Here is a 23,027-nt window from a genome sequence, read left to right as displayed (position 1 = left end):
GCCCGGAAAATACTTAAGAGCAACTACATAAGGGAAAAGAGGTGGAGCTGAGAGGGGGGCTGTGAGCGTCATGGTGGATGATTTTCATCTAGCGAAATCCGAGCTGCCTGTAGCTAAGAGCTAACGGAGCAGGCCTGGAGTTAACAGGAGCTAACCAGCTAATGCTAAGCGGGCTAAAGCAAAGTCACGTTGTTAACCGGCTAAAAAACACGGTTGTTCTACGTTCTTCTCACTGTAAGTGGGAGATCGGGTACCTGTCAATCAAAAGGACACGAAAAAATTCACTCCCCCCACAGTTGTCATGAAGGTAAATCTGACCTATTAAACCTAAAATGGATTTTTGAACCAGGCTGTAAACATGTTTATTTCTGCTGTGAAGTTGGTCTTTTTAACATGGGAATCTATGGAGATTCACTCTGTTTTGCAGCCCCTAGTGGATGAAGGGGGAACTGCAGTTTCATGCACTTCCGCATAGGCTTCAGTGTTAATATTTTTGGGGGGATTTTGTTAAAAGGGCCAAATAAAGTCCTCAGATTTAAAAAAAAAAAAAAAAAAAAAAGGGATTTGCTGCCCATTTATTCTAAAGTTGGGCTTTAAAGGCTTACATAAATATAACGATGGTGCCTCAGGAAACAAAAAAATGCACACTAAAAACAAGAATCGAGAGAAAAGATGGCAAAAGGGATGAAATTTATTCTACAAATAACGTTTTGGTGTAAAATCCTGTCTACATCACAGGTTGAGGACCACTGAACTGTGGAAATACTGGACTTTTACTGAGTCCTGTGTGTTGTGGGCGATTTTAATTAGACTCCGTCCTCTGTAGTTTAGTTTACAAGCAGAGTCATTCATACATTCTCTGAATCCAGCCTGTTTTCCTCCCAGTGAAAAGCTGATGCATTATGCAGAACATATCATGACTAATGACTCTCTGATTCTCCACTCCTGGATCCGCGCGACGGTTCATCAGTAACGTTGACAGAGGAATTACTCAGGCCAAAGTGGCTTGTCAGAGCGTCCTGCAGGACGAGGAGCAGGTGAGCCTCCTTCCCGTACGACATCCCCCGCCGCTCCTCCTCCTCCTCTGCAGGCCCTGATCTTCAGTTGACCTGTGAGCCGCATGACGGTGCGTCTGTCTGAGAGGCAAAAACAAAAAAAGAAGCAGCAGGTCCCCAGATGGCAGCGTTTGATTGGTGGATGGGGACTCTGCGTGGAGGGCAGGGAGATAAACAGCCGGGACACCTGACTATTAATCAAGGCCAGCAGCTCTGGGCACCACACGAAACGACTGCTTGGAAACCGGTAGCTGCAACAGGAAGGAGGAGAGATGCTCCAAATTCCATGCTTTTATGTGTTGCTGACATTATTTGCATTTGGGATATTTCTGCTCTGTAATCAGGCAGTTTTAAGCATTTTCCTTTCACTTTTTTTCCTTCTTTTTCTTCCAAAATGATAATGACGTCTGATCATCTTTTGGTCAGGTGCAGAAAGGTAATCTGATTACCAGCAGTAACACATGTATACGGGGGATTTAAAGTCAACATGTGAACTCGATTTCCTGCTTTAACCTGATCACCACCCCTCCTAATCTGTTTAGTTGCGTCCATGTTCTCCTTCTCACCCTCCTCGGGCTTTGTTTGGCTTCTTCGGTTTCGGTTTTAACCTTGCATCAGTCTTGTACCCCATGCCCAAATCAGCCGTTTAACAGAAACACACACACATACACACTTCCCGTCTGTCCAGGACGTCTTGGCAGTGGAGAGGGGAGAGTCTGGCTGAGATCCCAGGGTAATGGCATCTCCTCTCTGCCAGGACGGGAGGAACAAATGGACCATCTGTCCAACTTCTGGCCCCAGATGAAATCCACTTACATCTATAGGTTACTTCAGGTTTAAATGTTTTGTCATGGTTGATTTCATTGTCTTTTTGATGCTATCTTTTGATTACATGACATTTAAGACTCATACGGTTTGTCGGAGAGAAAAACTTGCTAATCGGATGAAAAATGTAAAAAGTTTGAGAGATTTTTGCTCATAATAAATGCATACTGAGCGAGCTTACACTTGAAGTTTATTTGGATATATTTGGCAGCTGAACCATCTGTAATAATCTCTTTTACAGAGGTGCCTTGAGACAAACCACAAAAGCTTTTTGGCAACGGATTTTGTACATCTATGCCGTGCACATATGTTTTGAGTTGTGAAAAATGAGCTGGATCAGGTCCAGTCCTGTGAAACTGCTTCTTCCAGACGGCGTGATCCCACTGGCCTCATTGCGCTGAGTCCTTCAGCGGTGTCCGGTTTGAGGCAGCAGGAATGAGGATCATATTTCTACTCTGACTGAAGGAGTTCAGGTATCTTGAGGTCGGGTTTCAGTGAGAGCAGACATCAACGGGGGATCGATAGGCAGACTGATGGGGGTGCTATATCGGCATGACATAATGAAGCATCTGAGCTGTAATGCAAAAGCTTTTGTTTGAACATTTAATCTGCACTCCCTGACCACTTGGTTAGGTACATGTATTTCTAATCAGCCAATCATATGGCAACAAGTCGGTGAATTCAGGCGTGCAGAGACTTGAAGCTCAAACTGAGCATCAGAATAAGGAAGAAATGGGATTTATGTCACTCTGAACATGGCATGGTTGCTAATCTGAGTGCTACAGAAACTGCTGATCTACTGGGATTCAAACTCACAACCATCTGCAGGATTTCCAGACAAGGTCTGAAAAAGAGAAAATGTCCAGTCGTTGATGTCAGAGGTCAGAGAAGAATGGGCAGACTGGTTGGAGATAATAGAAAGGCAACAGGAACCATGATAACCACTGGTTTCAACCGAGGTATGCAGATTAGCATCTCTAAACGCTTAGCACATCCAACCGTGAAGCAGATGGTCTCCAGCAGCAGAACACCACTCCTGGTGCCCCTCCTGTCAGCTAAAAACAGGAAACTGAGGCTACAATTCACACAGACTCACCAGAACTGGACAATAGAAGATGGGGAAATGTTGAGTCTCCAGTTCAGCTCCACATTCACATGGTAGGATCAGGATTTAGTGGAATTATCATGAAAACATGGATCCATCCTGCCTTGTGTTAATGATTCAGGCTGCTGGTGAAAGTAAAGCGGAGTGGGGATATTTCGAGGCACTCTTTGGGCCCCTTTAAAAAAATACAGCATGCTTTAAATGGAACAGTTTGTTGAGTGTTGCTGCTGACCATGTCCATCTCTTTCTGAGCACAGTGTAGCATCTTCTGATGGAAACTTCCAGCAGGATGATGCACCATGTCACCATGTCTCCAATATTAAACATGATGATGAGTTCACTGTCCTCCAACAACCTCCACAGTCACCAGATCTCAGACCAACAGAGCAGCTTTGGGATGTGGTGGAACGGGAGATTCTCATCATGATGTCCAGCAACTGTGTGATGCTTCATGTCAATGTGGAGGAAAACCTCTAAAGGAATGTTTCCAACAGCTTGTTGAATCTATGGAAACAGTAATCACAGTTCTAAAGAAAAATGGGGGTCTAACCCAACACTAGCAAAGAGGACCTGTTAAAATAGTCGGTGAGTTTTTGCAGGTTTCCCTCGACAGGATGAACTAAACCCAGAAGAGGAGCTCAGCGTAGGACTGCTGCTTCTTTGTGTTTAAAGAGGATGGCTTGGGCATCAGATCAAAACACCAACTGCTACCAGCAGAGGTGTTTTAGACAAGGAGGAGTGTGTCAGGCATTTCCAAAACACCCAGGAAATAAGGAATCCAGCAAGCAGAGCTGCAGGGATGAGGCTTTCACTGCCAAACAAGTTTCACTAACCTGGTGACTTGTTAGCAGCCTTTCTGACCTTGTGATTGACGCTGGGTAAAACCACAAAAACAACATGCAACTGGTCACATAAAAGTCATGACTGAGCTCAGTTTACGTAAACTACTTCCACGGTCATCTGCACCGTCATAAACAAGCGATGTCCCGCCTTCTTTGGACACTTGACTAAGTAAATCCACGCTCACATCATGTTGCCACCATGTGCTTAATGAGAGGTCCAGCTCACTGTGGCTGCTGCATCTGTATCTAGATGTTCACATGAAGCTTCATTAAAAATAAACAAGTAACTTCTGCTGAAGTCGAATGCGATGAATACCCTGAAACATCATCTGTTTTTCTGCTCCAGATCAAACCGAGCTCAAGTCCACAGAGAAGGTACACGACAGCTTCAGATGCCTTTCGAAGCCTGAGCACTTCCAGCGCCGTGCGCTCAGCTGTCAAGTCGCCGTCTTTTCATTCCCACATGACATGAATGCAGCATTAAATGTAATATGGCTTTCTGACTCCCAGCTATTGCGGCTCCAGTCCTCCCCTCTCACTCAGCCTCCCACGTCTCTTCGTCTCTTTCCAGCTCACTCACTCAGTCCTCATTTGTGCTGATGTATTGAGGATTTAATTACACGTCTCAGAGATCGTTAATCATTGAGAGCCCACAATCAATTAATGCGCGAGCCTCTTCGGGTCTCGCGGAGGCTGCGGTGACCTCAGGTGCTGCTTCGTACCCAGGAGGCAATTCTGGCAGAATGGATTTCATTAGCACAGAGTCAGATGGCGCTAACGACCACTAATGGCCTTGCGCGCTCATTATCATGGCGATCACACCTCGCCCTTCCCCACCTATCCTCATCTCGTAAAAACTCATCATTTGAATCAACCGTAAAATTGCCCTCTGTTTAAGTGCACCATACTTTCCTGGTAATTAAAGCTGTTGTTTTTTCATGTGGAACACGTTTGTCTTGTGTAAACTGGATCCAGTTCGTTGTGCAAACATGCAGCGTTTTGGAAACTTTGGTGTCGCGTTCGTAACGAAGGTCACCGCAGGAAAAGTTGGTTCTCACCTGGATGTTGGTGATTTGAAAGGTGCCGTTTTCCATCAAGCTGATTCGACCATCGTTTTCCAGGATCCTCTGGCCGTCCTTCTCCCATTGGATGCTGGGGATGGGGTTGCCCATGATGTGGCAGTGGAACTGAGCGGTGGAGCCAGGAACCAGTGTGTGATTGGCTGGTCCCTGCCGGATGATGGGCGGGACACGGTCTGATGGAGCTGTATGGATGGAACAGAGAGGTGACAAAACCTGAAGTTATAGCATGTATGACGTGGAGATTTGCTAGTTTAATGTGGTCAAGAGTAACCATGATAAAAGACAGGGCGGCTGGTTCATATGCAGAAGCTCCAGCCCATGTCTGAATCCAAGCCGGGGGCTCGTTTTTGCATGTCATCCCCTCCCTCAGACCCCTCTACAGTTTCTGCCAAGGACCACAAGTCTATAACACAAGTCCATTTTAGCTAAAATCGCATTTTAGCTAAAAGACATTGACTTTACATTACTATGATGGTTTAATCAAATCAGACTATTTATAACTGTTTTTTATGTGTTTGTGTGTGTATGCAATTCCAAATGTGTTCTATTCTATTCTATTCTATTCTATTCTATTCTATTCTACAGTCATTTAGCAGACGCTTTTATCCAAAGCGAGTGAGAACAACACAAGCATGAAATCAAACAGTAGAGGACATCGTAGGAAGGTGCTGTTGGACTGTCCAGTTGGACACAAATCCTTCCATGAAGTGCTACAGGTTGGGTTTTTTTTTTTTGTTTTTTTTGTTTACTCCCTTCCCACTCCATTAGACCTCTTCAAATTTGACCTTTTTCATCAAACATATGCAAACTGATATTATTCCCATTCTCCAAGGTCTAAATAAACTAAATATATCATTTACTTTGATCTTGGACCTTGGCTATGCCTGCCTCATGAGCCATGTAGTTTTATTGTTGACGTTTTTCAAAAACAATGCAAAATTCAGGACATTATGTCCTTGTTTTCATTGTAGCTTCCCAGAGGCTGATGCTGTAGTGCTGAAAGTTGTACCAAATGAAAGCTATTCTAGACTAGCCACTGTGTTACCATCACATCTGACGCAGCTATCTGCTGTCACAGCTATCCATGACCTCCAGCTTATGAACCTTCTGTTGAGGGCCTCCTGTCCTCAACACACAGCTACAGACCTGGTAGGCCCAGAGTCTCACTTTCTGTTTGATGCTCTTGGAGTGAAATGTGACTGGCTCTCTACTCTTGCTGACACCTAAATAAAATTAGTTCAAATTTACACTGTTGTTAATGTGTTTACAACCATATGCAAGAACATTTTATTAGCTTTCATTTGGTACAACTTTCAGTGCTACAGCATCAACCTCTGGGAAGCTACAATGAAAACAAGGACATAATGTCCTGAATTTTGCATTGTTTTTGAAAAACGTCTACAACAAAACTACATGGCTCATGAGGCAGGTATAGCCAAGGTCCAAGATCAAAGTAAATGATATATTTAGTTTACTTAGACCTTGGAGAATGGGAATAATATCAGTTTGTATATGTTTGGTGAAAAAGGTCAAATTTGAAGAGGTCTACACTCCATAATATCACCTATGTTATGATACAAAGAATTAATACCATAAAGTTTGCTGCAAAGAACTGGGCTAAGTTCTCCAACTTTCCAATGAAGACAGCATATGTACACACATTGACCCATATTAAAACTCGACTTTACATAAAATATTAATATTAAAACTCATGTTGACTATATTCAAGTTTTATTTCTGTCATATTTTTTTTATATTTTTGTATTATTGGCAGTTATGTATTTTCTGTCATGAGCCGATAAATGGAAATTAGCATTTTGCTAAATCCAGAATATTTACAGCAACTGTTGCCTTTTCATTATTATGCACTGTTGAATTCAAATAAATTAAGTAAAGCACATTTCATACAGAAAGTTAGCAGCTCAAAGTGTAAAACAAACAAACAAACAAAAATGTCAAACAAGAAAGAAGGTAAGGTTGTGTAGCCGTACATTAGCTACTAGTATGTAGCTTGTTGAGAAATCAAGATGGAATTACATCTTTCTAGTCTTCCTAATGGGAATGGATCACAACATACCTGCAGATTAAAAAAGAATCAACAAGTTCTTTGTATGATTTTGAGGCAGTTCAGCCTGTGTTCAGCTCTACAAAGTACTAGCATTGTGACTGACGGTTTAAGTTTCTGCCCACAAGCGGTTTGACGAATGACACATTTAACAGTTTATCTGTAACAAAGCAGTTAGTTTAGTTTTGAAGTTGTATAAAATAAAAAATTTAGTTCAGAGAAAATTCCTGGAAGGATGATGACTCAACATGCTGCCACTGTGCAAAAAGATTTTTCAGCCTGGGCTTGTGTGTGTGTGTATATGGCTACAATGGAGCTGCTTTCATTATGTTTTTGAGCGCACATAAAAAATAAACTTTTTTTGTGAACACAGAGCTATTTAACCCCAGTCCTAAAGGACTTTCCTGCAGGTTTTAGGTATTTACCTGCTTCCACGCACATGATTTTAATTAAATAAATTCAACAGCTTGTTTATAAGTTCTGCAGAATGACCCATTAATTTAATACAGTTGAGTTGAAGCAGGTAAACATCTAAAGTTTGCAGGACAGGAGTGAATAGCTCCACTTTTACACCTTACCCGACACCTGTATGGTATGTTATACTTCCGTTTTCTTTTTTGCTTGTTTTTGCTTTTTTTTTTTTTTTTTTTTTAAGCAACATTTTTACCATTTGATGACACAATGAAATGTATCAAATGACCCTTCTCCATTAGTATCAGCATGTCCGAACTTAACTTGCCTCAACTTCTCCTGGCTTGGTCTTGTTTCCATTGCAATTTAGCACCAGGTCTGAAATGGGCGGGGTTTGTGTGAAATGGCTATGACGACATGTTTGTGTATGACCAACAACACACACCACAAACACAAGATGGAGGACCTATATCTGCTACTTGGTCTGTGGCTAGTTTTCAGCAACAAAAGAAAAAAAAGAGAGCGAGTGGCAAGACAAAATACCTTGGTGAAGCACAGGAGAGTTTTAGAAGCCCTGCGGTTTTACGGAGGAGGGTAAGTCTTAGTGTTTTATCATATAATTTAATACCATGTTTACTCGTACCCCATTTCGATACCTAAACCAAATTAAATAACTAAATGATTTCTGAAAGATACAACACATTCATGCTGTGTTTCAGGTGGCAGTTTTGGAGCAATTTTGTAGCTGCAAACCGTCAGTCTAAAAGGTCAGTAATAAATTTTTTTTTTTAAAAAGTAAAAAAAAAAGGTCAGTTCTTTCAGAGCTAAATAGTTGCATGAGAAGGTTTCTTTAAAAAAAAATAAAAAAAACATTCTTCTTGGTTTTATAGTGTTTTGAATCAAAATGAATACTTAAAGCGCTAACACATTGGCACGGTTACGATGACAGGAGCCTTGGGAAGACCTTGATTTCCTTCGACAGGTTTCCAAACTGGGAAAATCACATTTGTCTCTCATCAACTTCTATATTTGCTGCTGCAAAGAAAAATGTGAAGGTGGATGAAGCACATTAAATGGGAGAAAATTAGGAACTTATAAAAGGATGAAAAGAATTATTAACAGAACGAGATGAAAAATAATCTGCTGAAACCTTGTTCATCATGAGACAAAAGCAACAATTATTTTTCAATGAGAATGGATTCAGAGTCCATCTTTGTTCATGCTGCAGAGCAGTGTCATCCACATGCGGAGGCAAAGCGTCTTTTCCCTCTTTAGAATTATTCTTTTGTTTTTGGCTTGTAAGCATGTTGAATTATTGCACAACTGAACACAACTCTTACACTCCTGGATTACAGAAACAAGGAGAACACACTGAAGTCAGGTTTTTGATCCGTGTCCTGCCAAGCGACATGCAAAATACCACAACTGGAGGACACGCTCTCTCAGAGGCCCCTCAGGTCCACCTCTCTGTGGCCCTGCCCCATTTCAACATGCAAATCAATGACATAGATTTACTTTTTTCTTTGACTAGAACATGTTGATACAGTTACCTCCCATCAGAGCAACAGATCACTGCCTGGTGCTGAGTAGCAGCTCAATAAATATTACATTTCAAGGCACCTTCGAGCACCAGTGGAGCTTTGAAACAAGTGATCTATGTTGTGATATCTACATATTAGTATTATTATAAAAGTAACCATGTAAACATGGATGTCAAAGACAGAATTATGAGGGGTTTTTTTTGGCCAGTAGTCCATTCCCAGTGACGTCACATTAAGCAATAGTCCCACCTCACAGAGGCACATAATGCTGATGATGTTGATGTAAAAACTTAGGGACGACGCTCGTCTTATATTCTAGAGTCAACATAACAATTACTGTAAGAAAACATTGGTGTTTATTGACTACAAAGGAAAATAAAAGCCGAAAATGTTGTCATGTCGCATTTACACGGCAGGGAAGGTGGAACTAGTCGAATATCTGCTTCGCCAATTCACATTTACACTGTGAGAAAAATCTGATTTATTTCTTCATTTGCTGCTTAACACCAACGGCCTTGAGCTCTCCGACAGATTCCAGTTGTTTGAAGGCAGCAACCCATTTAGCATGTCGTTCATGTTCAGCGTTCAGTCAGGAAAATGAAATCCCATCATTGGGAAGTCGACTGGAGCATCCAAAGGCACAGCACCAACATACCATTATTTATTCAACATGAAAAGCTAGCTGTAGCAGCCAAAACAGTAGTGGTACGCCTGCTTTGTCTTTCTTTTTGTCACCCACAAAGGTCACGGAGATGCAAGGCACATGACCAGTGACGAAAGCTGAGAATGGTCTATAACAGGGACCACAAACTCTGGTCCTCGAGGGCCAGGATCTGCAGGGACTGGATGTTTCCCTGCAACAAAAAACCAAAGTCAAACTAATGGCTCATAAACAGAATTATGTAGAACTTGACAACAAGCTCCATTTTATTTGAATCAGGTGTTTCAGTGGGGAAACATTCGATGCCTGCAGGCCACTGGGCTTCTGGGACTGGAGTTGGTGATCCTCGGTCTACAGCAGATTCGCCTGTGTTGGTTAACGTCTATCATGAGCCTGGCTGCTTGTGTGACGGATTCACACAGGCTTTAATACTTTTTATTTTATTACTTTATGATGATTCTATTTAATGTCATTCAAACTTTTGTAATTTCAATCTTGCTTTGATGGATTTTATTTGAGCTTGCGAAGCACAGGACCAGATGAAATCTATTTAAGTGTGAGAGTGTAGTGGACAATGTACTCGACTCAATGGTGGGTGTTTATGGGCAGCCTCATGTGGAGGACGATCTAGGGCAGTGTTTCTTAATCCTGGTCCTCGGGGCCCACTGCCCTGCACCTGTTATAGGTAACCCTGACACACCTGACTCAAACCAATGGCTCATTATCAGGTTTCCATCAAACTTGGCAAGCATTTAAGTTAATCTCCATCAGGTGTTCTGGCGTTGGTAGGAACTAAAACATGGGCAGTGGGCCCCAAGGACCAGAATTAAGAAACACTGATCTAGGGTGCACATCTTCAGAACTAGACCTTAGTTCTCATTGGGTGTTTCAGCTATTTTAACTACACACCCTCAGCTGAGGAAGGCCCTATGGGGGTGATCAAGCCCTGGCATTGTGTCCACCAGATCATCCTCCAAGTCTTGCCTCCAAATCCAGAGTCCTTGGCTACCTCTTTTAGCTGTCTCTGACATTGCTTTGATGGTTAAACGCAGACTCTGGCCTGTATTTCCCGCCACTCTTGATGGAGGAAGCTGCTATGAACCTTCTGCACCCTACATCAACTGGGGAAACTGTAGTGTACCAGTTATGCTGTTGTGCATCAGCAGCTTGTTGTTGATCATGCTCCAGAGCTGCAGACCATCTCCTGGTGGACACATGCCTCGCTTATTCTCCAGGGTGGCGGGAAGGCTGTTGTGCATCAGTGACTAGTCTGGTGGATCATAGCTGCTTCTGCTCCTAACCCTCCGAAGCTTCGCCCCAGAGTACAGTGAGCTCGATTATGAACCCCCTCTTCAGAGAAGGGGACCAGAGCACAATGCCAAGTCTGAGGGTAGGGATTGAAATCTCAGGGGGTGGGGGACAATTTGCTGGTTTGTGTCCAGAAGCATTTTCTAGTCTCCGTTTATTCAAAGCTGATCATGCTCCAGAGCTGCTGGCCATCTCCTGGTGGACACAGGCTTAACTGCTGCTGGTGGCAAAGAGTTGCTGATGGCTCACTTATTCTCCAGGGTGGCGGTAAGGCTGTTTGATTGTGACACCAGGTGTGCCATCCCAGGGTGAAGCCAACTGGTTTTGTGTTTGAGAGAAGCTGGTTTGCATGGAAACTAGCTTTACATAAAATCATGGGACATTTTTATGCTCATTAACATTCACTCTCCCTTTCAAATAAGCAATATCGTATTTAATATCATACAACTGCCTTAACTGCTACCAATTACTTCTGTGTATTATATAGTATACATTAACAAACCAGTAGCAAGTGTGTAAACCAGGGTACAACAACACACAATGATGCTGAGAAATTGTCACGTTTGCAAGAGCAAGAAGTAACCTTAACACTTTTCACAGCGTGTGCATGCTTATTTAATGCACAGCTCCGGCTGCAGTCAGTACATTGTATTATTACTAAATACAGTAGATGCCTTCATGTCTTCACTTAACCTCATGAGCTCACATCCATCCTGACAGTTTGCTGCAGCCTCATGGACTTATACGGCTGTGCTGCACATGTGCATGCCTGTAAGTTCATGCTTGGATGTAAACAGTGCCAACCAGGAGAGTTGAAAGAATTTCTCCACAATCATGCATGCTACAGACAGAGCTGAAGATTGCTCGTCGTTTTTTCCCCTCTCTCTCCTCTGACACAGTGTATTTAACATTTGCCCATACACATGAAGATGCCAACATTGTGTTGTTGAGAGTCAGCAGTTAACTAAAGCTTTTGTGAAAAGTGAAAAGTCACAATAGAGGTTAGTGTAGAAGGAGCAGAACAAAATCCCTGTTTATTGAGGGATGTGGGGAGGGAAACATATGTTGTAGCTGGGATATTTGCATAAAACAATCAGCAGTTGTCCTCTTTGATTACATCAGATTAGGCCTCCTGCTGTTTGCGCATTTGGGAAGAGGAATATTTTAATTTGAGGTGGATTTTGAGGCGGTTTGGCAATGCGCACATGCGGGGCTGATTGTGAAAATTAGTCTGTCTTTATATGCGTGCAGTGACAGTTTTCATGAGCTTTTTTTTCCCTTTTTCTTCCATGACATGTTTTGCTGCAACTTGATGGCTGAGTTATTCATAAATAATACTGCACAAATATGCGTTAAATCTCAATTAATTGCTTTTCACAAGACAAAAAAACACCCAAATTGAGTCAGGTTTTTCAGATGGCTCGGTCCTGTTGATAGAGATTTCTTGTCTTCATTGAAAACCCAACACCTTCTATGGCCGGAGATGTCAAACTCCAGTCCTCGAGGGTCGGTATCCAGCAGGTTTTTGTTGTTTCCCTGCACCATCACACCTGATTTAAATCAAATAAATCCAACACCTTCCTGTTACTATAATCATCTACTTCAGTCATGTGTGATGGAGCATGGAGACAACAAAAACTTGCTGGGTACCGACCCTCGAGGACAGGAGTTTGACACCTGTGTTCTACCTGAACAGGCTGAAGAATAAAACCAATGTGAAGTTTTAAAGAGCCAGCTTCAATAGCTTTTTGAATTAGCATTTAAAAATATACTCAATCAAACTGGACTGAGTTGGATCCAAACTGTATTATAATGTCATAATGTGAGATGTTTAGCAGAGCGTCTGGATAATAAGTCAAAATCTTCTAGTTTCAAGCATGAACTTCCCAGCAGAGGATTTAATGATGCAGAAGTGCTTCCACAGCTGTACATGTGAGGGGAGAGTTTGCAAGCGTTTTTTTAAGAGCAAAGAGACGGTACAACACGATGCAAAACAGCACAATGTGGGAATCACTGTGGCTCCTTGAAAATAGTATTTGCTGCTGCATTCACACAATGTTTTACCTGCTATATTTTTCTGGGGATTACAGGTGGATTGGTGTTACTATAGTAATGTGGATGTTGTACTGGCCTGTCATGGTGAAGAAAGAGCCAAAAGGCAAAGCTCTTGAATACGGGTCTGTCACAAGCTGTGGCTAGCAAAATCCAAAATGCAAGCGGCTGAAATAAGTTTCCTCAGCGGGGCATCCAGGCGAGAAACTTGGTAATCCAGGTAGGGATCAGAGTAGAGCTGCTGCTGCTTCGCATCAAGAGGAACCAGGTGAGGTGTCCAGGGCATCTGGTTAGGATGCCTCCTGGACATCTGCCCTGTGAAGTGTTCCAGGAACCTTCCACTGAGAGAAGCTGGTGAAGATGGCACTTCCCTCCTTAGGCAACTGCCCCACAAACGCGATAATGGTTGACGGGCAGAGGATGGATGGATGGATGGATGGATGGATGGATGGACAAACAGATGGACAGACAGACACAAGGACGGACAGACGGATGGATGGTGATTCCAGCATTACAAGATGACAGAATGTGTGAAAACGGCTGAATTTTTTGTGCTACAAACTGCAGCTTTAGCACACAGAGCCTGTGGTTTTGCAGAATCAGTTTCCCTACCTGGGTGAATGTTGTGCAGATAAAGATTTTTACTTCATGAATACTCTGTGGGAGCAAATACAAGGTTTTGACAAGGGATGCCACCAGAAGTGTGCTAAACTGATAGCCATCTGCGGTTTCTTTTGTGTAACTGTTTTTACTTGATAATTGTCAGCAGCGCAACAGAAAATCAATCTGTAGTAATAAAGTAGAAAGAAATATGAATCAAAAAGGACGAAAACTCAGTGCTGCTGTTCTTTTTTCTTTTTTAAATTCAAGTGTCTTCAAATTTCTTGATTTGACCTTTTTTAAAGCTTTAACTTGTGCAGCATCAGAGTTAATGCAGAGTTGCTTTGCTTTAGAAAGACATTAGCCTGACGCTTCTGCTATGTAAACTGTATAATACTCAAATATTGAAATGATCCATCTTGTTTTTTCATTGTAAACTTTATATTTCAACATTAGCAATCGTTAGCTAATGCTAGCTAACATCGTTAAATCACCAGAGCAATTAAAATGAAAGATGCTATTTCTTTTCATTGGGCTTATAATTACAAGCCTGAGGTCCATCATGTGATGCAACATTAACATTTTTGACTTCTTCCGCACCAAATCTCCTGTGTGGATCCACATTTCATATCATTATTTAAACTGAGTGTAGGCTTTGAGAGCAAATGAAACAGCTGTGCATGGGAACCGACATGTATGTGAACCGAAAGCAGAGAGCCGAGTCATAAAATATGAAACCTTTCCGACAGATTTCTCTCCTCATATATATTGCAGCTAACTGTATTACTGCATTTTCAGTGTCATCTCTAATTACCACCCTTTCAATCTCTTTATTTTGCATTATCAGGTTTCCTTTCTACTCACCACTTTCCACCTCCAGCAGGGCTTTCGTCAGGATGCTGCCGGCCACGCTGATGGCCTGACAGATGTAATAGCCGGAGTCTTCCACCTGCACATCGGCGATGGTCAGCTCACCGCTCAGCGACACAGAGAAACGACCCGCCTGCGATGGCTCCTGGATGGGGAACAGCAAGATCTAGAGAAAAACGACAATCAAAACAGATTAGTCTTTTGTTTACCTATATATTCAGTCATTCATTTTATAACCATAAGCAGCTACTTGCTATTTCTTTATGCTGAAAGGAAGAAAAAGTAAAGAAATATGTAAATCATTCAACCAAGTTTATGTAAAGGTTTATAAGAAAACGTTTAGAACATTTACATCCCGTGTCACATTAAATATGCAGTGGACATGAAAGATGGCAACATAAAGAGTCTGAATACAGTATTTATTCAAGAGAAATAAGTAAAGCAAATTTAAAACAATCCGTTAAAAAGGTGTGGAAACCAAATGTGAATCCAAAATGTTTCCTTGACTCGTTGGAAGCAAACACAAAGCTAGTGGTTGGAATTAAGTATAAGAAGTAAAGTTGTGCTCATATGTATTCATCCCCTTTCATTAAAGAAAAGGCTGAATTTACAACAGTCACTCAAATAACTGGAGACTTAAAAAAGGAACAATAACTAAAAATTTGCAAAAATAAAATTTAGCAATATAAGACACTGTTTTTTCATTTAATTGAGTTGTAAAAGAAAAAACAAACAAACAAATTGGTCCTGGACAAATTAGAGCACTTTTCTGTTGAACAGTGGGACAAAATACCTGTCAACAGGTGCAGAAGTCTGACTGAGATGAACAGAAAACACCTGACTGGAGTGGAAACATTAAAGGATTGTTCAACTAAATATTACTTTATGAGTGATGTAATATGTAATAAATTATCTTATTTGTTTGCTTTAAAAAAAAAATAAAAAAAATAATTGAACCAGAATTACAAAATAATGTAAGGATTTTCACAATTTTTTTATTCATTATTACTTTAGTCAATTTCAGCTTATTTTACAAGCAGCTGTTTTTTCCCTTCTTTAATGAAAGGGTATGAATGAATATGAGCACAACTGTAGTTCTATCAGGGGAATAAAATCGAAGTGTTGGAACTCCATTAGAGGAAAATAAGAAAAGCTCTTCTTCAGGAATTAATTTTCATTTCTGGGAATATGTGGAATACGGTTAAGACCACAGAACTAACATTATGTTGGTGTTTGCTGGGTAAGATGCTGTTCATATAAGTCCTCATATCACCATTAACGAATGTCAAGTCTTCTTTTGAAACATAAAAAAGTTCCTTTACTACATTTTAATTTTTTTTTTTTTTTTTTTTCATGTATTTGCTTTCATAATTTTTATCACATTATTTCAGGTAAAATTTTCTTATTAACGCTCTCAAGATAGGCAGAACAAACTGCAAATGTCAGCTGTTACGAAAAAGGAGCTGGCAGGTGAACCTCTCAATTAACCAGCTGATCTATGCAGCTCCTCTCACCTGTGGTAGCGAGCTGTGGGTAGTGACTGAAAGGAAAGTAAAAGCAAATACAAGAGGTTAAAATTAGTTTTGGCTGTCTGGGGTCTTCACAGATAGGCTGAGAAGCTTGGTCATCCAAGAGGGGTTCAGGAATCTGGCTAGTTTGCCTTCATAGACGCCTCCCTAGGGAGGTTTTCCTGGCACTTCCCAGTGGGAAGAGGCCCCAGGGAGGACCCAGAACATGCAGGAGGGACTATGTCTCTCGGCTGGTCTGGGAACGCCTTTGGATTCCCATGGGGGAGCTTGAAGAAAAAACCAGGGAAAAGAAGTCTGGGTCTCTCTGCTCAGGCTGCTCCCCCACAACCAGAACCCAGAAAAGCAGCAGTGAATGGATGAATGGATGAAGATGCAAATCAAAACACAGCAATAAAACTCATGGTTATGTTCACCTTTCAACCAAGAGACTCGGACATCGGAAACGGATTACAAAAAAAAAAAGAAAAAGAAAAAAAGAAAAAAGAATTAAAAAGCGGAATGATAGCTCAATGTAAACTTTATTTTGGACATAGGTCCACAACATCCAAACCAACAATGGAATAAAATAAATCAGGAATGATGAATTATCCTTTCACCATCTGTCACCACATCTCCTGCATCCATACTCAGCTACACCAAATGAATACAGCCACTCAAACAGGGAAGCAAACTCCAAACCCTCTCAACCATTGTCAAGTCATTCCCAACATACTTCCCACATACTTCCTCTCCTCCTCATCTTCCTCCTCTTATGCTTTCTCCTCTTTATCTCTCTCCTCCACACTTGCTGTCCCTCTCCCACACACATTCTCCAGGCCTCCTTCAATCTCACTTTCTCCCCTCTAATCTATACCTGGGAGCCATGCTACAGGCACCCACGCACTCTCATCAGGCTTTTCAGAGCATTCCAACAGGCTGCAATGCTTATCAAACGCTCGCCTTTCTAACACACACACACACACACACACACACACACACACACACACACACACACACACAGTCACCTCTGAAGACATGCAGGCCTGTGCAGACTCATGCTTTGGTGAATAATACGCTCGGTGGATGATGGGAAAGTGAGGTGTGTATGAGCGTGAGTCACATTGCCTCTACACTGAGCCACGGCTTTGGATGATGAAAGCAAAAGATGACCGTGAGAAGAGACGTGGGCTCATCGTGAACCAGATGTATCAGAGCGGCATGGAGAGCAAACCAGGTTATACTGGATGGCCAACGTTGCAGAATGGTCCCGTAAGAGTCGCACATTCCATATGTTTCTTTCGAAGTTTAATCATCGCTGATATCAGTAAAAGAAAATAAAAATGTGATGTTATTGGCATTTATTTAGTGCAACCTTAATATTGCCATATTTTATCATGCCAATTTTTGTTATATTTGTAATGTATCTTTCCCTCTTGGTTGATTCTGGCAATAAGGATACCAACCACTGTGAGCATCGTATAGTTTTGCATTGTCTTGTTGAAAAATGCATTAATGCAGTAAAGTTTGGACCCAACTCAATCTGTTGGTTTCCTTATATAGGCTATTATGAATTGGCTTTCATTATATTTTCTTCTCTGTCTGTAAAGCGTCTTGAGATGGCATTACCGTGATTTGACGCTATATAAATAAAGTTGAATTGAATTTAATTGAATTGCTGCAGTCACACAAGCTTTGCTAAGAGCCCCGATTCATTTCAATCCCATTCCAGAGCCTGGTTGTTGGACTCAATACTGATCTTTGTTTGAAAAAAATCATAAAGGTCCTGCTGGTTTCCATGAGATGAAGAGGGTTTAACAGCGATGTAGTCGCTCTTCTTATCAAGTCTTTTAGTTCACTGCTTTCTGGATCGTCATGGTGTTTCTAAGGGATATTTAATGGTCATTACTCCATTCTCCTGACTCTGAAATATAATAGAAACAAATAGCTTCCTGATAAATTCATGTGCTTAACACCTCTTTTACAAAAGATGATTTCTGTATAAATGTGAATTCCCTCATAAAGGTTGCAAAAATTTAATGTGTAGCTGCCTGACAGATTGTTGTGTATTGAACCACACTACATAATGCTAACTGATGTTGAACAACTCCATTTGTATTTGATGATAATGATGGGCTTAATTAGCATAACAGGCATTTGTTGACGGCATTATGAAGGAAATGTTTCTTGCAGGACTTAGAGAACATTAAATGATCTGCATCATCCAGCTGAGGCACATTTTATGCTCGATGCAGATGACACTTTGGTCCATTTCCTGTGTCATTTTCACACATAATTGGTGTGTTTTCAGAGGCCTTGCAGATCCGTTGCAGCAAATGGAGCAATACCTTTGGAAACAGTGGGGTCAGCGTTGAACAGTTGAGCTGACCAGCGAAAGCAACAAACCAGAGACGAAGAAGATGAGGACAAAACCAGAGAGAATGAGCAAGTTGTTGAAGAAAGGCTACGGGAGTGTTTTGGGTGTGTTGCAAACAACTTCATTCATTCATTTTCCAAACTGCTTAATCCAATTCAGGGTCATGGGGAAGCTGGAGCCTATCCCAGCACCCTTTTGGGCGAATAGCAGGGTACACCCTTGACAGCTCACCAGTACATTGCAGGCAAACAATTTCGTAGCGGTAAATAACTGCCAACAACTGATGTCTGAAACTGACATTATAACGCTGAACGCGACACTGCCCACTAGTGGATGAATTGACTTTGTAAAAGATGGATGGAGTGTGAAGGGTGGCGACCAAGCAGCAACTTCCGGTGGTTAAAAGTGAAGCCGATGCAGAAGTGCCAAAAGTTCACTCCTCATCCACTAGCGACTCCAAAACAGAGCAAACACCCACTCCCGTGTTAAAAAGACCAACTTCACAGCAGAAACAAACATGATTACAGCCTGGTACCAAAAAAGATTTTAGGTTTAATAGGTCAGGTTTACCTTCATGACAACTATGGGGGTAGAGATTTTTTTTAAACTCATCTGTTTAAAACCAATTTCATCTAGAAATTTGGTATAATTAGGGGGGGGTGTCCTTTTGATTGTCACTGTACAGGAGTGTGCATGCTGCAGCACTGTCATTGTACCTGATATCCCACAAAAAGAAGGTAGAGTGTTGCACAACTGTGGATTTTAGCCAGTAAACAGCGTGACTTAGCTTTAGCCCGCCTACCTTCGTTACCTTTTTAGCTCCCGCTAGCTCAATGTTAGTTCAGTTAGCTCTTGACTACTGGCAGCTTAGAGTTTGATAGGTGTCAATCATCCGCTCCACACTCCCTCTCAGCTCCACCTCTTTGCCCCTTTTGTGTTTTCCAAGAGAGAATACACACATGACGCTGCCAAGATGGTGACGGTGGGAACTGGCAAATGAGCTTCAATACAGCTCCTCAGGAATCTATAGCGTCATGGAGGCTCTGTCTATATTTGACAGCAAGATGTGACAATGCTTGGAATCGACAAACCTTTGGCGTACATAAGAGAGCATGTGTATGTTGCATGGTTAGGGGTCGATTCATTTACCAAGCTGAACACAACATGACCCTACTTGGTTAATATATCAATCAAGTCCAGCGGATGAGACGTTCAAAAGGAAGATGCATTTTATTACAAATCTTGCTAAATATTGCTCATTAATGACTTTAAGATGACTTTTGTGCAAGTGATGCTGTGTATGCATAAAATCTACAATAAAATGCATTAAGAAGTACATGTGATATAGTTATTATGTTTTTTTGATGCAACCTATTTGTACGACCAGTTCGTTCACAAAAAACCAACATTGTCACCCAAACCTCATTCTCCAGTGCTCCCACTGTCAGATGAAAATTGAGCATGAAATCCTGCCAGGGGTCTCTAAAGGACAAACTCGTTTTAAACAGAACTTGTTTCAGAGTTCCCCTCAATACACCTGACAGGCAGCTTCTCACCTGGCTGCCTTCCTTCTGCCAGAAGACGGCTGGCGGTGGGTTTCCCTTGGTGCCGCAGAGGAAGGTTACGGTACGGCCCGGAGCTGTGATCTGGTCTCGTGGTCTGATGATGATCTGGGGAGGCACTGCAACACAGAGAAGACAGCGGAACGGGATTGAGGGCAAACTTGAAATGAAGGCTTCGTGTTGCGTTCTGTGACATGGAGAATCCAGCAGTGGCGTTGAGTCGCTAAGCTGTGACAGGCTAACAGGGTGACAACAACCCATAACTGACAACTCAAGCTTTGCTCGTCTCTTTATCTTCCAGACACACACACACACACACATTTAGGCACACATTCAGTATATTGACTGTCAGTAAATATAATAGAAAACAATGAAAAGCTCTGTCACTCATTCCCTGTTGCAGAAAACCAGGTATCGGTGCTTATCTGACGATGTCAGGAGACATGGGGAAAAATTGCCTTTTCAAAGTCTGAGTAGTGATTTTTTTCTACTTAACTCTACATAACTCAGATATTCAATTTCAACCACTAGAGAAAGATCCACTTTTAGTTTTTCAGTGTATTTCAACCGGTTCTGCAAATATAGGGAACAAAATTCCACATTGTGATGAATAAATCAAACCAAATATAACACAAATAATCCTTTTTTTTTCTTTTTTAGTTTAAGTGTTTGTTATTACACTTTTTGCCCCAAAACTCTTTACTGATGACGGCTGTCAGTATCTATGTTTATACGGATCACTTTCAATGTGTTCTAACGTCCAGTCAGAATAAATATGCGCCTCATAAACGCCACAGCGGCTTGATTGGTCTTGGTCGAAAAGAATTTTCAATCGGATAAAGAGGGGAGGTTCAGCGTGCAAACATAACCATGTTTCCACTCATTCGCATCTGTGCTGTGATAATTTTTATTTCTGCGTCTCTTGAACCATGTGAGGGTTACCTGATGCAAAAACAGTGGCAGCAAAACAGAGGGGGATGTGGCAGATACAAAGTTTTGTTGGAAACTGAAAGAGTTAAGGATTATTTACTATTTTGATGGTCAAAAGCTTAAAAAAAAAAAAAAATTATGGTTTCATCAAAGATGTCCATCATATAAATACAACTGATCAGATCATTTTACCTTCCATGAAAATGTCCTTGTAAAACATCAGACTGGTTTTCATCATCCATGTAAACAGTTATCCAGCTATTTTCTCTGTCCTGCCGATCCGTTTGATGATCAAATTAAAAATGGGAATTCATAACGTCCAGCTAGTGTGTACAAGTACAATGAAGCTGATGTCAGATTACCTTGCTAAGGCATAATCATACTGTAGTATGTTTAGACCAGGGGTCTCCAACTCCCGTTCTTATGAGCTACCATCCAACATGTTTTAGTGTTTCCTGCTACAACACACTTGATTCAAACGAAAAAGTTCTCCAGCAGCTTGTTGTCATCTTCTGCCTGTTAATGAGCCATTGATTTGGGTTGGGTGTGTCACAGCAGGGAACACACTACAACCTGCAAGATGGTAAGCTAACAAGGACTGGAGTTGGAGAGCCCTGCTTGAGACCTTTATTTGTTTCTCTATTTCTAAAGTTAAGTTCCTACAGATGTAAACAGCAAAACAAGAACAAGAGTCAAACCTCGCTCCTCCGAGGAAAAGTGCAGCAGTAAGTTACAGGTTGGGTGTAGATGGCGGAAAACTCTCACAGCATGATGCATCTTTAACCTGTAAACCCCACAGCTAACTGAATGTCACTTTTTCAGACCCAAACACAAATGCCAGGCTTGTGTTTTTCTGACTTTTCAGCTGCCCGTGACACCTAAATACACACTCTCAAGGTCAGAGGAAAAAGATCTTTTTTCCACGATATTTTTCTTTAAAAACCAGAAAAACATTTTAATATGAGTTCTGCAGAAAATGGGAAGGCAGAGTAGAGAGGACAGCGCAGTCAGGAGACATTCATCTGTTTTATTCCATGGAGTCTTGTTAAAGTGTGATTACAGTCTATCTGTGTACTGTGCTGTGTGAACCCTCATCTCACCTCGATTATATATTTCTTGCAGTCTGGCAGGAGAGTCAACCATTACCTCTGCTGTCAGGTCTGCCACAACAATTTTACAGGGGAAGATTCACTGCAAATAAAGAGGTTTTCAGCTTCTGTGGTGCATTCAGACAGTCAGAGATGGGATTCTCTACAGATTTGTAGATTTTCCAAAATGTTTACAATCACTAACATTAAAACAACACAATGAGACAACATATAATGATACGTCACCACCTCTATGGAGGATGTTTATCTCATTTTTCCTCCAGAAACGAGGGATTACGCCATCATAAAGGATGTTCTGCTACTGTTCATATAGGTTTTTTTTTATGAGGATTGATTTTATTATTAATTTTCATTTCAGTCTTTGTACTTTACAATTTTTTCATGAAATCACTGCACATTGATCTATGAATTATTAAAGCACAAAAAAGGGACCTAACTCAGTGGATGAGCCAGTGTTGTTTCTCCACTGAGCAAAGAACTCATTTTGAATAGTATCTTCAGGGATTTTGTTATCAGCAGCCAGCCACAGAGACACGTCATTTGCTCCTATTTCTTTTGCCACATCTATGAAAAATTCCAAATACAACAGTTTGACGGGCTCAAAACAGTGTTTCAGCCCAAACACAGTGATTCTCTCAGAGCTATTAGCTGAAAACTTGGCACATCACAAGATATTGGAGGGGGGGGGGCAATCACGTCCACAGGAGCTTTGTCCAAAGTTCACCAACCAATTTTAACAAGTGGATTTATGATTGCTAAAAGGCTGATAGCAATGAACTGAAAGAATGGAGATCAAGTGAAAAATTGACTGTGTTTCTTTCTGAAAATGGTCTCAATAGAAGAGGCTCAATCCCAAAAATAAAGAACTGTATAATAGCAAACCGCTGTGGAATGTAAAATGTTAAAGACCATGTTGCAGGCTAGAACCCCCCCTCAAATCAGTATATCGAAAAATATATTTGGAACTGCTGTTGAATAAAAAGCACAAAATTACAGGAAGTGAGTAACAACACCTCACCTGTAGATGGCGTGTATTGATTCTTTTTAAGGCTAATAATAAATACACGCCATCTACAGGTGACACGCTGTAACTGCGCTTCTTGCAATTTGGTGCTTTTCATGTCAAC

The 23,027-nt window shown here is 41.3% G+C and overlaps 1 protein-coding gene across 3 annotated transcripts in view; it reads right to left on the bottom strand.

The window, feature by feature from the left end:
* Positions 1-23,027, bottom strand: part of robo3 (roundabout, axon guidance receptor, homolog 3) — a 128,654-nt gene that overhangs the window by 25,190 nt on the left and 80,437 nt on the right. For all 3 annotated transcript variants that reach the window (XM_079247747.1, XM_079247748.1, XM_079247749.1), the window contains exons 7-9: positions 19,856-19,980; positions 14,412-14,583; positions 4,886-5,091 (exon numbers count right to left, since the gene is read on the bottom strand). In XM_079247747.1, the coding sequence (XP_079103873.1) occupies positions 4,886-5,091; positions 14,412-14,583; positions 19,856-19,980 (503 nt within the window). The remainder of the gene's footprint in view (positions 1-4,885; positions 5,092-14,411; positions 14,584-19,855; positions 19,981-23,027) is intronic.

The sequence above is a fragment of the Telmatherina bonti genome (genome assembly GCF_933228915.1).
Source record: "Telmatherina bonti genome assembly, chromosome: 10".
NCBI lineage: Eukaryota > Metazoa > Chordata > Actinopteri > Atheriniformes > Telmatherinidae > Telmatherina > Telmatherina bonti.
Note: the sequence above shows the minus strand (reverse complement) of the source record. Positions and strands in the feature narration are given on the sequence as shown.